General features: G+C 35.6%; 1 protein-coding gene across 1 annotated transcript; it reads left to right on the top strand.

The window, feature by feature from the left end:
* The first annotated feature begins 417 nt into the window (after window positions 1-417).
* On the top strand, window positions 418-17,576 carry LOC137394190 (choline O-acetyltransferase-like). The gene is made up of 15 exons (XM_068080911.1): window positions 418-564; window positions 929-1,123; window positions 2,920-3,038; window positions 3,834-3,887; window positions 4,911-5,085; window positions 8,164-8,344; window positions 9,830-10,041; window positions 11,096-11,196; window positions 11,411-11,542; window positions 11,950-12,072; window positions 14,159-14,360; window positions 14,523-14,660; window positions 15,598-15,728; window positions 16,540-16,676; window positions 17,022-17,576. The coding sequence occupies exons 1-15, from the start codon at window positions 418-420 to the stop codon at window positions 17,171-17,173; spliced, it is 2,199 nt and encodes a 732-aa protein (XP_067937012.1). The 3' UTR covers window positions 17,174-17,576.
* Window positions 17,577-17,725: the final 149 nt, after the last annotated feature.

Raw genomic sequence — 17,725 nt, 5'->3', positions numbered from 1 at the left:
ACTACTACAATTTCTTGCAGTTGGCAGCGATTTGACCGGGTTTATTTCATAATCTTGATGACATTTTAATTAAAGTGTTCTTGCTACAAGTTTCAGACGAAAATTGAAAAATATTTTTAATAACTAGCCAGTGATTACGGCCAATGAGCAACTCCACTTTGAGCCTTTGTTGGATACAATTGATTATTACCATAAACAAATGCTCAAGCAAAAGCGAACTGGTAAACATGTAATCGTTTCCACTCCATTGCTTATCTTGAACTCTCACATAATAGCAAAGGTATTGATCTTATCTTCATTGGGCATGATTTTGTAGCCTCATGTCCAAAAGTCTATCCTTCACCTTATCATACCGATATATGCCCAGCCATCAACCTGTACATAACTTGTGTTCAATTGTTTTTCGATAGGCCATAGATGTCGGCAGCAATGACTGCGCCGATGTTGAACCGCGGAAAGTGTGCTCTGCCGAGCTCAAATGCAGGTACCACTAGAATCGTCAAGGAATACGTTAAGAGGGTGGCCTCGCACGACCTCGAAGAGTATCCAGAATGGAACTTAAAGGTAAAAAATGGCAAATTGCGAAGTCTAAGAATGTTCAACTTTGAAGTTAATTTGCCATCAGAGTTGCCATCAGAGTTGTCTGATGATTTTACCGTTCAATTACTAAAATGATGCAAAGGAATAGACATATATTCTTTGAGGTTTATCCTCTGTCTGTATTTTGTTACAAGGATGTATAACAATTATTTTGCTGTCAAAACTGGTTTGACTATAGCGCAGTTTCAAGAGAGGCTAAGATAACTGCTGACACCTGCCACAAATGCTGTGTGTATGATCACAGACACCTGCAGTGAATTCTTTATGTTTTACTAACCACCACCTTCTATTGTAAAAGCGTGCCTCTTCACTTTTATGAATTTTGTAGGCTTCACTTCCAAAACTACCGGTCCCGTCTCTCGAGCACACGTTATCCATGTACTTGAAAGTATTGCGCCCCATTACCTCTGATGAACAGTACGAAAATGCTCAGAAACTGGTGAAAGACTTTCAAGTTGAGGGTGGTGAAGGAGAGACCCTTCAGAAACGACTTATAGAGTTTGCCAACTCAACAGATAATTGGGTAAGTGCTTGTCAATGAGCTAAAGACACCGGTGCAACCGAAGACTGACTGGTTAATTTATAAGCTGTTCATGCTGTTGATAGGCTACCTGGTTGCGTGGACCAGTCCGGTTTGGTTGTTATTGGTTGTTTGCAGTTGTTATCGGTTATTGTCAATTGTTGTTGGTTGATTGTCGGTTGTTGTCGGTTGCTGCCGGTTGCTGTCAGTTATTGTCAGTTGGAGTTTAATTGTTTTGTGATCTCAGAAGTGTGCTAACAGCTTCATTTAATTTTAGTATTTTATATAAAAAACTTATGTGTATGGCGCAGCAGTGTGTGAAACTAAGTGATGAGTGCTGACTATAGGTGTGACGACCACAATAATTTTGTAATACTATCGTCTGTTATCAAGTTACGGTAAATTTGTTTCAAACCACACTTGATACCAAATCAGAAGAGGAGAATGCTGACATATTTTACTCTGCTCCAATCAACTGAGTATAAAGCTGATTCAGTCAGCGATGCAGTGTAACGACCTTCTATTATCAAGTCTCTAAACCAATACCCAACTTTGTGTTCATTATGACTGTAAGTCGAGGTAGGTTTTTGTAATGTCTGCCTCGATAGTCTACGAAAAAAACCGATGTTTATAATCTACTTGAATGCTAAATGCTAAATCTCACACATGTATGTATATATTATTAATTCATAGTGTACGAACATCACTAAACTTTGACTGGGTCTTTAGCAGGCTGTATTCCTTCTCTGAGCTCTAGTCTGTCAAATATACAAACGAGTTTCATTTCAGCAAGTAAATATGCTTCACCTCTAAGTTGATCAAGTGATGTACTTATGGCCTCACTGCTGAGTTGACCATGTGATGTACATATGGTTTCACTGACTGATGAGTTGACCATGTGATGTGCACATGGTTTCACTGATGAGTTGACCATGTGATGTGCATATGGCTTCACTGCTGAGTTGACCGTGTGATGTACACATGGTTTCACTGCTGAGATGACCATGTGATGTGCATATGGCTTCACTACTGAGGTGACCATGTGATGTGCATATGGTTTCACTGCTGAGGTGACAATGTGATGTGCATATGGTTTCACTGCTGAGTACATTTTTGCTGAAGTCTCCGCATAGGTAGGTCGTGTTTGAGTAGTTAATTTGTGTGGAAGATTAGCAGACTTGTTGATGCATCTACATAGACAGGCCTCAATTTATTTTCATTGAATGTAAATAATGAACAAATGAGACAATGGCTGAATGGAGTTGTCCAACCATTGTCTCATTCGTGACAATGGCTGGCAAAGGTTTTGTTAAATAATGTGAGACACACACACTTGCTACCTGTAATTACCACAACAAAATTATCTTCAAACAAATTTCCATTGCTCTACAACTAGTTTTGGACATCTATGTCTGTGTAGTTGCTGCCGACAGTCGCTGCCGATAATGCTTGTTCACGTGCTCCTTATGATTCCATATATGCAGTTTACAGCAGCAACTTACGTACACTCATTGCTATTCTTGATGTCTCGAGTAAACAAAGTTTACCATTCTAAGAAAACAAACAATAACGATCATATTGTTATCATATCAACTTTTCTCTCTCCTACTCACCGACCTGCTAATAAACCTTTATAGTAGTAATCGATGTCTTACAGCACTATGCAAACACAGTATTTATATTGTAAATAAACCTCTTTATAGTGGGTTGCTTCTAGAACAATCTTAGATACTTTATGCCTAGTTTGTCAGTTATGCATTTTTAAGAACGAGTAAACACGCGTCGTTTACGACTTACAGGCGTACAAATGGTGGCTGGATGATATGTACCTGCTCAACAGAAGCCCCCTTCCTATCAACTCTAATCCGGGTATGGTTTTCCCAAAAACAACATTTTCGGACAGCAACGAGCAACTTAGGTGTGTATTTTTTAACTCTCCCATTTCAGTCTGAGAGTTGAATTCTGAGTTTCATAATTTTATAAACAAGATAATGATAATATATTCTTTAATTTAAGTAACCTTTTTGCTAAAAGATGTACGGTCAAACATTTCCAGTATCAAGTCTGGCATTTGGCATTGCCAGTTTGTGCATTGAAAGGTCATGCATCTGCAACCCTAAACCACGCTAAGAACAGACTATAAAACCCTATTGCTACTCGAGGGTAATAATAAAATTTTTAGCTGTTTATTCAGTGACAAATATAATATTCCTTGTTGGATTAAAAAAATTGTCAGGGCAAGACGATTCGGGACTATCAAATAAAATATGCTGACAGATTTTTTATACAGCTTTTATACCATATGCTAAAGTGTGGTGTGAGCAATTTTGTCTTGCGCTCTGTCTCTATCTTAAAAAGTAATATATAAACCTAATATTATAGGCTAACCTTTTATCACTCACACACAGAAGGAAGAACCTGCTGATAGGAAAATATAAGCGCGAGTTCTTTGCGTCAGCTTGGTATTACATAACAACTTGTGACAACAATAGATTATAGACAACAATTGATGCATATTCCTTAATAAATATAACAATCAAGTAGCTCTTTACAATTAGCAGTATCTAAGATATTGACATGCCCTTAAGGTGCCCCCCTTTCTCTATCATTTCTCCAAACAATGCCGGCTTACTGACATCTGACATAACTGCATGACGGCTGTTACTTTGTTAAGGCGTTTCTTCTATCGATTCGATTCTATATTTGTTTTTAGATTCGCTGCCAGACTCATCTCAGGAATATTGGATTACAAATTTATAATTGATGCGTAAGTATAGCTCAGTTTATCCTTGCCAAGGCAATCCATTGTCTGACATCACTTCCCCATCAGTTCCGGATATTTTTTACCTTAATACTATTGGTCAATGAAAGTGCGTAAATTCTTATGGTTTACAGCTATCTTTAGCTGTCATTCAGCAGTTTTGTAGAGCAAATAATTAAATAAACAAATGATGCAATGATGTTACGACAGGGAATTCCATTTGACCAATTAAGAAGGTAGTGGTGGATATTCTGTTGTTTAATTTGTCCTATTAGAAAAGCTATTAAAACTTCAAAAAGGAAACTCTCGATTTTTAGGGACGGAGATTGATCATTTTATGAAAGGAGATAACTCCATGTTTACGAAATCAGTTTGTAAAGGGATGTGCCTGCCTGCTGCTGATCTTATTGAGCCATATTAATAATCTGTCCTCTTTATGCATGTGGTTCTTCTCTGATAATAATGATAGCTGGGTTTGAAATAAATCTACAGGCCTTCCAGCCACGACATCTGTTGTTCGGAGAAAACCGTTTTTGAGTTCAGTCGCTGATTCGCGTTTTTTGCCTATCAGAGACACTTTCATGTTACGAACAAATAATGCCGCTTACTTGTGGAGCATCTCGTGATTTTTAAGTAATTCAAAAGCTACATACAGTATACGTCTAAAGTTCGCTTTGGTTTGCAAGAAAATGAATGTTCCATTGGCCAATTGCTTAAGACTCTCCAGTTTTAGAGAACTGACATAGTATCCAAATGTGAGCGCATCAGCGTCACCTCGAGAAAGGTGTACAACTGCCATAAGGGAAGTGTACAACTACCATAAGGGAGGTGTACAACTGCCCTAAGGGAGGTGTACAACTGCCCTAAGGGAGATGTAAAACTACCATGAGGGAGGTGCACAGCCACTACGTAAAATTCTAATGTCCTGTGATTACATAAAACTCAAGAGCCAGACCTCTGGTAACATAGTACAAGCTAATATTTAGATAGTGGGTTTTGCTTGTTTTCTTTATGTATAACTGCATGTAGACGGGGGCTGCCGACAGATCGAGCTCGTCACAGAGAGAAAGGACAGCCTCTGTGCATGGAGCAGTACTACAGACTCTTCTCAACATACCGTGAACCAGGTGAATTCAAAGATAGACTGTCTACTATCACAATGGAGCCAGGCAAAGAACATATCACAGTGGTCAGACACAACATGGTGAGAGCCCTTCAAATGTTGACAGATGGATTTAGTTATCAGTGTGATGTGTTTAGATATCAGTGTGATGTGTTTAGATATCAGTGTGATATGTGTTTAAATATCAGTGTGATATGTGTTTAAATATCAGTGTGATATGTGTTTAAATATCAGTGTGATATTTTTTTAGATATCAGTGTGATATGTGTTTAGATATCAGTGTGATGTGTGTTTAAATATCAGTGTGATATTTTTTTAGATATCAGTGTGATATGTGTTTAAATATCAGTGTGATATGTGTTTAGATATCAGGGTGCCATGTGTTTAGATATCCGTGTGATATGTATTTAGATATCAGTGTGATATGTGTTTAAATATCAGTGTGATATGTGTTTAGATATCAGGGTGACATGTGTTTAGATATCAGTGTGATATGTGTTTAGATATCAGTGTGATATGTGTTTAAATATCAGTGTAATATGTGTTTATATACCAGCATGATATGTATTTAGATATCAGTGTAATATGTGTTTAGATATCTGTGCGATATGTGTTTAGATATCTGTGTGACATGTTTTAACAGTAGCAAAAAAATTAATGGTTTTTGATATGCACAATGTGCCTTTTATAAATTCAGCTTTCATTATTATTACCATAGATTAATTCGCTCAAATTGTTTGACATATTTGAAGTACCGCTCTTTTAAATAAATATTAAGGGTTGTCTCCCTTGAAATGATTTTTATACGCAACCTCAACAAATTGGTACATAAGTTTGCATATAGAAGGCATCATTATTGTAAAGTACATTGTTAGTGTTTTATGAAAAAACAACAGCATCAGCCGATGGCATTCTACAGACATGGAGGTTGAGTTATACAACCAAACTTTTCAAATCCTTGCTATGTCTTTAAGATTTGCTCGCTGAACAAAATATAAACCATGCGCTTTAGCCATAAACAAGTTACTCATAACACAATGCTAATGGCTGCAGGAGTTGAAAATAGTTGCTGCAGCAAAACATTTTTACAAGTGAATCTTAACTTTGTCATCATAGTCTGTCGTTATACAGTTTTATTCTGTATATTAGATATCTCACTACAATCTGCTGTCATTCGTCCTGTGTCATTCAACTGACAACCCTATATCTTTTAAGAAACATGAGTGTTGCTGCCTAAAGGCATGTGATAAAGCAATTATATTTCTGCAAGTGTAAAACTGCTGGGTAAATGAACAAGCTGGTCATGACTCCGCAGCGTGAAGGTCAAATGTCATTCATAAAGTTTTGCCAGTTATGAAATGAACAAGAAGCCTGTTATTGCTCATTGATGCTTCAAGTAGCATTCCAATTATCTGCCTAATAATTTAATTAAATCAGATATCAGAAGTGAATTGGCAAGCATAGATTATCGAGTTTTCTTCGTGGTGCTTTGAAGCGGCATAGATTGTTGGGTGTGTTGACCTACCTTGTCTGGAACATAATTATATGCATTAAAAACTTTGAGATGAGCTTCACTGGCCCTGAACTCTGGCAGTTCTTTACTCATGCCATTTATAGGGGATGGAAGTTACAGTAACTAAAAACAAATGTGTGTAAATTGTTAGACGGAGTAATAAAGAATACTAATGATAATAGATACAAATATAAATTGAAATATATAGTGAAATTGTTGTGTGCCAACCTCTACTGAAAAGTGCTCAATGCTAATCAGAGCATATTTAAAATGTATTAAACCGTAGAACTAAAAAGTTGTCAACATTTTATTACCATTTAGTTTCGTACAGTTAAAATGACTCATCGGATAAAATTTGCCTAATCCTTACATTAGGATTTGTCAAATTTTATCCGATGAGTGCAGTCGTCTTAACAGTACGAAACTAAATGGTAATAAAATGCTGCCAACTTTTTAGTTCTATGGTTTAATACATTTTAAATAGAAATATGGATAAAAATACAGATGGATAAAAATATAGATGAAAATACAGATGAATAAAAATATATACACAATACATAAGAAGTATAGATAGATAGATAGAAATATAGATAAAAAAACATATTGATAGATAGGCGCAGACATGTCATGTGAAACTATTTAGAAGTCAGCCATGCAAGGGGCAGCGCAGATGCTAAGAAAGGAGCCCTAATAGCATATATGTAGGTTAATGCTTCAGATAGGACTCAGGATCATGTTAACACGAATCAATGACTGAGAACACTATAATAATAAGGAATAATAAGAACACTGATACGTACAAATAATAATAAAAATACTTATTCGTGCAAATAATAATATTAATACATCCCACTTTCATTGCATTAGGCGAATTAAGGGAGAGCTTTCTAGTAGCTCGAAGCGCCATGTATGTTTTTAAGAATCTTGGTTTAGGGTGCGTCTAGTTAAGTTGTTTTATATTTATATCAGTATCAGAACTACTTACATGTAACTGTAAAACTCTCCGATTTTAAACGTCTTTAAATTATTAGATTATCAACAGAACTCAAACCTTGTAAACAAGCATCTCCACGAGGAAGTCTCAAAAATTTAACACTGCTAGTTTTTATGCACATTTATTAAGGATCTGAGATCTTACCGATTGCAGAAGTACTGGTACTTCCTACTCTTGCTGATTGCAGAAGTACTGGTACTTCCTACTCTTGTTGATTGCACAAGTACTGGTACTTCCTACTCTTGCTGATTGCAGAAGTACTGGTACTTCCTACTCTTACCGATTGCAGAAGTACTGGTACTTCCTATTTAGCTATTAACTCTATCAGCCAAGTAATGCAGAAATGATGCATTACATAAAACCGGTTAGATTTCATCTCTAGTTCAGTTTCATTATGACTATGGAAGTGAGCTTTACAAATAGCTATTTATTTATCAATTCTGCTAGGCAATTATTATATTATATATTATATTATATATTATTATTATATAGCAGAATTTACCAGTTCTGCTATTCTGCTCGGCAATTATTTGAACGAGCTCTATCCAGTAATATTATTGTTGCAGGACTCATAAACGACAGTTTCTACAACAAAGATGGTAATGTAGCCACTTTCGTATAACCAAAACTCATGTGGTTTTTTGGATTTCAGATATTTCGATTGGACGTGACAAATAATGTAATGAGGTTAAGCGAAGATGATATCTGCTGCCAGCTAAAAAGAATCTGCAGAATTGCAGATGAACGCTCGAGTGAGGCTGACCAGGCAGTTGGCATTCTCACTGCACTCTCTAGAAATGAGTGGGCTGCTTGCAGAGACCGTCTCTTGACAGGTATTCAAAAGTAAAGCTTGACCGCTTATAACAAATGCTTGTAATGTTAGATTGTCACAGATTGACATATTGTTGCGGGTGCTATGTGCAGTTGCAGCGCTGTACACTTATAATATTGTTGTCATAGCTTGACATTTTGTGGCAGGTGATACATGTAGTCACAGGGCTGTGGCACTTGTAATGTTAGTATATCATACTTTGACATCTTGTTGCAGGTGCTCCATGTAGTTGCAGTACTGTACACTTGTTTCACTTTTTAAGTTTCATTTTTCTTTTTAATCGTTAATACTTTCCTCTTGCAGCTTCACTTGGCAATTAATTCTGAAATTACCATATCTGTTTAAACTTCAGGTTATTAATCAAAGCTTTTTGTGAATTTAGTGAAGTTGTTGAATAATGCGCTTATTAGATTGTCTCTTAGATCAGGTTACACGAACAGCTCTATAATCAAATAGCTTCCTAGTGATAGACACTTATCATGCAAAGCGCTATGAGATGTGAAGCTGGTAATATCACCCTAAACCCGATAAGAAAAGCAAATACTTTGCCTGGCTGACTCGATGCACATGTGTCTGTCTGTCTATTCATTTATCCCTCTGCCCTATATAGTTTTTGAAAGACGACGATGATCATCAGTCAATCTCTCTTTGCTTTGGTTGTCTACATTCACTTGGCCATTTCCATCTTTTGTTAGTTTAGTTCATCTCAGGTTTTTTGTCTGCCTCTCATTTCTTTTTTCGCGCTCTACTTTGTTCTCTTTTTCTCTTATTCTCTTCGTGTCTCTCCCCTGTCTCTCTTTTTTATCCATGTTTTATTCCTTCTCCCTCTATCTCATCTCTTTCTGGTGGCTCTTTAGGTTTCATCCTCTTTCAGTCTCTCTCTTTCGCGGGTTCATAAAACTCTTTATCTAACCATACCAATCTAAATAATTTGGTTTCAATCCCGCTCAGTCGAGACACCAAGATATTTTCCTTTTTTAGAAATCTACAGGGCGCTAATCTATGGCACATTTTATCAAACCAGCTGATTTCTGCTGATGAAAAATTAGAAACATTGGTCAGCAAAATTATTTAAAACAACAACGAGGGATGCGTGTATGATCTTATCACTTTGTAAAAGTTTTTTGCATGGTATGACTTTATTATTAATCTTCTATATATATATATATATATATATATATATATATATATAATGAACTGATCCTAAAGAGGTTATAGCAAGGTCGTGGTAAGGTCATAGGCAGGTATTGCTGTACATCGACTTTTTCTATGCTGCAATGCTGCTAAAAGTGTATGACATTCTTATCATACATAATGAATCAAAGTATATGAATAGGCAAAGTTTTGAACATTTCTATAACTTTCACTTTCTCCTTTTATTACAAGCTTTGATTAGTCCTAGTTGAAGATCCTATAACTACTTCAAAGCAGCATCTCTTGCTAGTTACAAATATTGCGTGCAGTATATATCTTTTTCAATTTTTAGATCCAACAAATGCCAAGTCATTAAACTCGATAGAAACCAGCATATTTATTCTATGTCTCGACAAGTCAGTGCCTGTCAACTATAACCACATCAGGAGTGTCGATGAAACTGACCACAAGCAGAGGGATGACAACTCCCTTGCTTTGCAGATGTTGCACGGTCAGGGGACACAACTGAACAGTCGCAACAGGTGGTACGATAAAACTATGCAGGTAGGTGGATTGCTCTAGCCTATACCAGATGTTATATTGTGTTTCAGCAAAGTTCACTAATTGGCTCATCGCCAATCTTTATGAGCTAAATCATCAAGTCATCCATTGACAATTTTCACTCCATTAAAGTTTCTTTAGAATGTTGCTAGGCCTGTTTACATTTAAACTTAGCTTGGTTTTTCTTGAGCAAGTGTTAATATGTTTCTATGTGCATAGCAATGTGGAAACTAGCCAATTGATACACTGGATAGAACAGTAAAGTAAGTATGTACAGTAAGTATGTGCATAGCAATGTGGAAACTAGCCAACTGATACACTGGATAAAACAGTAAATGATCAAAACAATCTATATATATAAATCTCGGTGTTTATAGTTTGTCATCCGTATGTCCAGTTATGCCGATAAAGTTCTAGAAATGAAAAATCTGCATCGCAGTGGATTTGATATCGAAACCTCCAGGTCTGAAGACAGGCGTGCTACTCCCTAGGCTAAGCGGATACATTGCTATACAATGGAATAATTGTGGTCATACTCATTACATTGGTTAAAATACGCATGCTTAAAGCATTTGTAAAAATAGTATTGGTTACTACTAGCGTGCTTAAAAATCATGATTGATTGTGCGAGAGATCATGACATGTAACAATTACAAGCTGGCTTCACAACTCTTATTATAGTAAAGATTAAGTTTACTTAAGTTACTAGCTTAAGTTACTCAAATTCATTGGATGAAGAAACTTAGCCAATGGTCACTAAATTATTTGCCAGTGTTTATAAGCTGTTTTTATTGCCTGTGCAACGCTGGGTGTTTATCTAGTTTTACAAAAAGTTGACTGAGTCTGCAAAATAACTACACACAAGCTCACAGCAAAAACATGAAAATATGTCTAAATTCAGTAAAAGAAGCTATACTGGTGGTTCATTTGTAAAGTGCCTTACCTTTACCTCTCTTGATCACAGCTCACTTTGTTCCATTCTTCTGCAGACAAGAAACATGCACATAATATATTCCATCTTATGAAAAGATAATTCTATAAAAATGATTTATTTTAGTTTATTATTGGAGAAGATGGAGCCTGTGGTCTCAACTATGAGCATTCCCCTTCAGAAGGAATTGCAGTTGTGCAATTGATAGAACACGTGCTAAGATACATGTAAGTTTTTTGGTGAAATTTTGACAAGTTGACTCTATATCTCCCTTTATATTTCATTTACTTACATGTATTTAATTGAGTGATTATTACACCAATGACTTGATGTAAATGAGAGTTGTCTATTCAATGCAGTTGGTTTTATATTGAGGGCACAACTGCTTTTAAGCTTTACACAACACATTTCAGAATGGTAATAGAAAGTTGTTGTTGACAGGGAAGAGCTAAGGAAAAGGAAACTGGTAAGAATGAACTCGATAGTTGAGCTTCCATATCCAAGCAAACTAGAGTGGAAGTTGTGTCCTCAATCACTGTCCAGTATAGTCACTGCTGGAGAGAAGATGAATGAGTGAGTTGCTGACAACATTTAAAATGAAGGAAAAGGTTCTTTATTTTACCCACAGTGTTTTCAAATAGCCATTTATTTGGTCTTGATTGATACTTAGTAAATACCCTCTTATTGAAAAACGTGGAAAATATTATACAGTGTAGGCTAAAAGGAGGTCCATATGTGGTATAGTAAAAGCCTTTAAAATAAAACCATGAATCAGCCAATTAGATTTGTGAATAATTCCAAAAAACCTTCTGTAGATCTACTGATTATCTTTTCAATTGAGAGCATTGTTATGAAAAATAATACCCATGATGCATCTCTAACACTACAATGACTGCCTCTTTGTAAAAGACAAAGCAAATCACGGGGGGGGGGGTGATTGAATTGAATACAATTAAACTATTTTTGTGTGATGATTATAGGGCAATATCTAATCTTGATTTCTACCTGCTACGATTCAACGGTTACGGAAAGGAGTTTCCAAAGTCACAGAATATGAGTCCTGACTGTTTAATACAATTGGCCCTTCAACTGACCCACTACAGGCAAGTTCTGCATTACAACTTCCTTCACTCGCTCGCTAGTAGTTACTGATTGCCGCTTGATTGTTTACCAGTTTCCTCAAGTTCCTTGCGCTTCTATTCACATTCTTTGCATAGTTGGTGATTGTTAATAAATTTTAACAATAATCACAATTAATTTTTTGCAAATTTTGTATAAATGGGCTTTGATAATAAAACATTAAAAAGTAAAGAGAGAAAATCTATTATGCTTGCGTATTCCTGAAATGTAGTCAGCGTTGCAGAAAAAGTCACAAAATTACTATAGCATTTATTATTGCCACTAGCACCCTGGTAGTCTCGAGAGCCAGGAGAGAACATATTTTATTGTGCTGATAAAGTGCAGAAAATAACTACAGTCATACTTCAACTTACGAGCTTAATGCGTTCCTAGACTGAGCTCGTATGTTAATTTACTCGCATGTTGGTGCAATTTATTTATATATAGAACAATTAAATGTATACTGATTGGTTTCCATACTCTAAAAAATGCAAATAAAACACTCAAAACAAGACATTGTAACAAAAAGAACATGGTGGTTATTGTCCTAATTTACCACATGCTTTTAAAAAGCAACAATTAAAAAATAATACAAGAAAATGTGATTAATTAAAATGTAAAATTAAATACATACAATAGCAGCTAACGCTAGCATTTGCCAGGGAGGGAGATATTAGTTATCCTTTATTACAACAGTTGACTTTGATAAATTTCTATTTTATCAATGTCTTAAAAAACAAACTCGGAAGCAAACTTTCATTTTTAACTTAACGTAATTAAAATTTCTTCGGCATTCGTAGTTTCAAGTTTCTCGCAGGTTAGCTAATTTTTTCTTTTGTTTCGCTTTCGCGACTAGCCGGCCGTTTTAAGATAAATCTATCTAAATACGTTCGCCTTTGTCGCCCTGTCAACATGTTGCGATTAGGACAAACACAGGTGTTGTCACAAAGGATTAATGTACGACCACTAGCCAACTTGTCCGAATGTCTATTTTTTATAGTTTTGCTAGATAGCACCGGCCTTTTCACGTAGCATCGTTTCAGTTACGCTGTCGCCGGCCAATTGTTTATCTTTTATCCAATGCCTGAGCAGTCTCTCCATCAGCGGTCGTGAAGATCGCTGCGCCGTTTAGAAACTATGATTAGTCGTTTTGCGAACTAAATGCCCTGAATATAATCCTTCTGTTTGATAATTATGGATGTATTTCTGTCGTATTGCTGAGCTAGCTCAATCACACATACACATTTCGAATATTTTTCAATAATTCTCTGTTTAATATCAACTGTTACCATTTGCTTTTTCTTTGCATTATCTTTCATTTTACTGGCAAACTTTTGGTCAACGCAGAGTACTTTTAATTCACATAATTCTGCACTGAAAATCGCGCACAAAAACACTGTACAAAAGTATAACCTGAGCAGTTGAAAAATACAGAGTGATGTTGTTATCATAAAACACCTTCGGCATACTTGGCAACTGACTCACGTGCTCGTATCTCAAACATGGCTCGTATGTTAGTGCTAAAACGTGGTTAAAAGCTGGCTCGTATCTCAAGTTTCTCGTACGTTGGAGCACTCGTAAGTTGAAGTATTACTGTACATGTACATGCACAATAATATTAAAACCTGGAAGGCCATTGGTTGGTGCGGGTGGTAGAGTGCTGAGCTATGCAGAAAGTTGAGGGTTCAATCCTGCACAAAGCAATTTTTTTATCAATTTCCAAAATGTATTTTCGGACAGACAGACAAATACAGTTCTTAATATAGTGAAGACTAGTAGACCATGCGCCGTAAAAGATCCTCGTGTGTAGTAAGTGTGTGCACAATTATTCCGCAATGTGGCAATATGGTGGAGTGGCTCAGATGATAGCATGTGTGACTAGGAAGCTGAATACCTGGGTTTAATTCTTGTGCAGGGCAATCTTTTTTTCAGCCTTCAACCATGGTGTCGGACAGACGGGCGAACTTAATTGTTATTATAGTAAATACTGTTTGATTTCCAAAAGTAAAATAATCTATAAGAATGTTTTAAAGAAATTTACTCATTTTGTTTAAAACTATATTTTTACAGAATTCATGGCAACCTTGTATCAACCTATGAAAGTGCTTCAACAAGGCGATATCGTCTAGGAAGGGTTGACAATATCAGATCGGCATCATGCGAAGCGCTGGATTGGTGCAAAGCTATGCAAGGAGAGGTAGTTTGCAATCCTGAACAAAAGATGGCCTTGTTGAGGGAAGCAATAAAAGCACAGAATGAATATATGGTTGAGGTACGTGTAGACGCTCTTTCCATATACCCAAGCTGTTGTAGCAAATATGAATGTCAATATATCAATACCAATATCATATCTGAGAGTTGGGTGATGTTTGGAGTTTTCCTTTCTTAGCATTTACCCTGTCAATACATTTAATAAAATATGGCAACTTTGCAGACAATTTTGGGACACGGTATGGACTGTCACATGCTGGCTTTGAAATGCATCGCAGAACAGAACAACTCAGATGCACCCGAGCTGTTCAAAGACATAACCTGGTCTCTCTGCAATACGTTTACTCTGTCTACCAGTCAGGTTAGTTATATAGAAACTATTTAGTTAGTTGTATTTGGGTTTCTTGGCAAGTTCAAACTTTAGTAGTTAGCTTCACTTGGTTGATGATGTCAGCAGTTTTAATACCTTAGTTTTAATAAATGAGCATAAAGCAGTTGTTCTTTCATTTGCTGCCTAAAGTTTCATTTTCAAAATAAATCGGTAGATGAAGTTTGTTTTTATATTCTGATATTTAACACTTCATATAACAAACCAGCTGTTCAACAAGTCAAGGTCAATTAAATAGCTATTATAGAAAGAGAGAACTGCTGAATATTGAAAGTTTATGAGCCTGAAAGAGTTGAAATGTATACTAGTGCTCTGGCAGCATGTGCTGTGAGACATCATCAGGTGTAATAAGTATACGTACAATTATTCTGAAATGCAAAGAGGTGGTTGATTGGCGGAGTTGTTAGTGTTGGGCTACTATGCTGGAAGTTGTAGGTTCAGATCTCACATGATGCAAGCGTTTTTTCCAACCTTCTATCGTTACCTCTAACCGAAGGACGAACATGACTCGTATTATAGTAGTATAACCTAGTAACTGTATTTAAAATGAGCTACAAATATTATTGATTTTCTTATTAAATTTTTACATAATTCTTTACAAAGAGGCAGCATATAAATTTATTACAGATATTTTAATTTTTTACACAGAACTAGTAGAGCTAGTTTTAAAATATGTACTCTAATATGCTTTGCCTGTCCAATCCTGAATGACTATAAAATAAATAATAAAATATAATGAATAAAAACAAAATAGAAACAGTAATAAAAACAATAAATATAGCTGCTCATTAAAAATAAACAATAATTTCTATTATTATTTTTTAAAACTGTCAGATTTTTCACTTCATTGAGAACTATCATTTGATTATCTGTTCTAAATTACTATGGATTTTGTATTATTCGCTTCCAGGTGGTGACGACTCTTGACTCATTTATGGGTTATGGTCCAGTCGTACCTGATGGCTATGGAGCATCATACAATCCTCATGCTAATAGTATTATATTCTGCATATCTTCCTTCAAAGCCTGTCCAAATACACGGTAATATACCGGTAGTCTTCTCTCTCTCAATGAGTAAAGTTTGCCTCAGATAATTGAACAAATGTATTTCCTGTTTGTTTTTTATTTACTGCCATAATAATCTCGTTTAACGACAAGAGGGAAAAAGGATCCATTTTTATCATACAAATTTAATTAAAAATACTTTATACAAATGTAGAAATTACTTAGTAATACATTCACAGCTGAATATAAAAAAGAACATTTATGGTTTGTCAAAATGAGATTTCAACATTTGTCTCCATCCTACCATGTTTTCTGGCTGGTTTGTAGGATGAACAACCCTTCTGATAAAAAATCTTTTAATTTGTTTGTTGAAACAACTCATTTATTTCATACAACACTATATTATTCTCAAATCTCCCTACTCACTCTGCTTCAGTAGCAGCCTGTCTACAACAAAGGTTTGCTAGTTTTAATAAACTATGAACTAACATGATAAAATCCCTTTTAGCCAGAAACTCTTTTTACGGCAATTTAATATACAGTATGATTAATATCTTATCACATTTATATAAAAAATGAAATTTTATTTTGGTAAGCTGTAATATTTGTAACAAATGCAGTATAGATTTTATAATACAAGCCTATCTGAATACCAGCGTTTTAAATTTATCTGAATATAAAATTTTTTCATTTATCTAAATACTGTATGTGTACAAAGTTTTTACATTTGAGTACAACCTTTATTCATTTATCTGAATACACACTTTTTCCATTTATCTAAATGCAAACTTTTATTCTTTATATGAGTTCTCCTGTAGGATTTCAAGCAAGTGGTTGCTAATTTCAGGTCAGATGTATTTGCTATGACACTTGAGAATGTCATGTGTGAAATACAGCAGCTCTGTATGGAGGTGAGCAGCAAACGTAATCTGGAGCCAATCAAGGAACAGGTGGAGAATGGAATCCTGAACATCAGTAGCAATGGTAACCTTACCAAACGCATCATCTTTCATCCGCGTTGCTCTTACTAAAGTGCTATGCATCAACATTTTCTAGTTTCTCTAAGGCCTCCCACATTTTAGTCTTAGCTTTATTTCTAGCAGCTAATCATGACAAATTTGCATTCATCTTTTAGAAATAATAAATATGAATTGAACAAAGCTCAAAGTTGACTGATATTGTCTGTGCAGGTATTAGCTATAGTGTCTGAGAACCAATTGCATCTCTGGCTTTTTCTGTTCAACTATTTCTATTTCTCTAGTCAACAAGTATTGAGTGTGAGAACTGAGTTGTTACCAGATATTTCACTACACTTACATTACCTTGTAGGTATAACATCTTTAGCAGAGTTAACCATAAACATGAAAGAGACACCAGAAAATATGACTAGAAATAGCAGTAAATCCAGCCCGAGAAGGTTGGTGAGACAGAAAGAAGCGACCCAGATGTTGAACGGATCTGGCCTAGAGCTCATCAGCTGAACCTAAACTTCCCCAAAGAGATTCTGTCTTCAATTTGAACAGGAAACATCTTCAATTTGAACAGGAAACATCTTCAATTTGAATAGGAAACGAGTGGGTGTTTGAGTAGTCAAACAGATACATATGTAGGTGCTGAATACAACAAGCAATTTTAATCTTTTCTGAGAACATTCACGAATAGGTAGGTACATGAGAGTATCATAGCTACTTCTCCATCTCTTAGAAACTATATAATACATAATTACATCACACTCAGAAATTTGGATACTTTATTACCTTAGACACTGCTCTAAGGTGAGTGACGGTGTTTTACCAGATGGAGGTAAGGTCTATGTAATCCAGCTGTTTGTATAATGAACAAATGCGGCTTTCTGCATGACCACTTCCCAATTCAATATATTCATTATTCCACCTATTTGCCAGCTGTCTATCGATGAATGCAAAGGAAGCTTTTTTGTGTGCTTTAGACAGTTTTTCATAAATATACTTTAATTAAGAAAACAAATATGGTATTTCTAGATCTGATGTAAAACGAATTGGTTTATTTGCATT

This window comes from Watersipora subatra, chromosome 4, assembly GCF_963576615.1.
Source record: "Watersipora subatra chromosome 4, tzWatSuba1.1, whole genome shotgun sequence".
Classification (NCBI taxonomy): Eukaryota; Metazoa; Bryozoa; class Gymnolaemata; order Cheilostomatida; family Watersiporidae; genus Watersipora; species Watersipora subatra.
The sequence above is the reverse complement of the archived record's forward strand: the minus strand, read 5'-3'. Positions and strand labels throughout refer to the sequence as shown.

Coding starts and splice junctions, on each gene's coding strand:
- LOC137394190 (XM_068080911.1), top strand. CDS start 418: ATGTCGGCAGCAATGACTGCGCCGATGTTGAACCGCGGAAAGTGTGCT. Junction 10,042..11,095: donor GGTACGATAAAACTATGCAG/GTAGGTGGATTG, acceptor GATTTATTTTAG/TTTATTATTGGAGAAGATGG. Junction 15,729..16,539: donor AAAGCCTGTCCAAATACACG/GTAATATACCGG, acceptor TGCTAATTTCAG/GTCAGATGTATTTGCTATGA.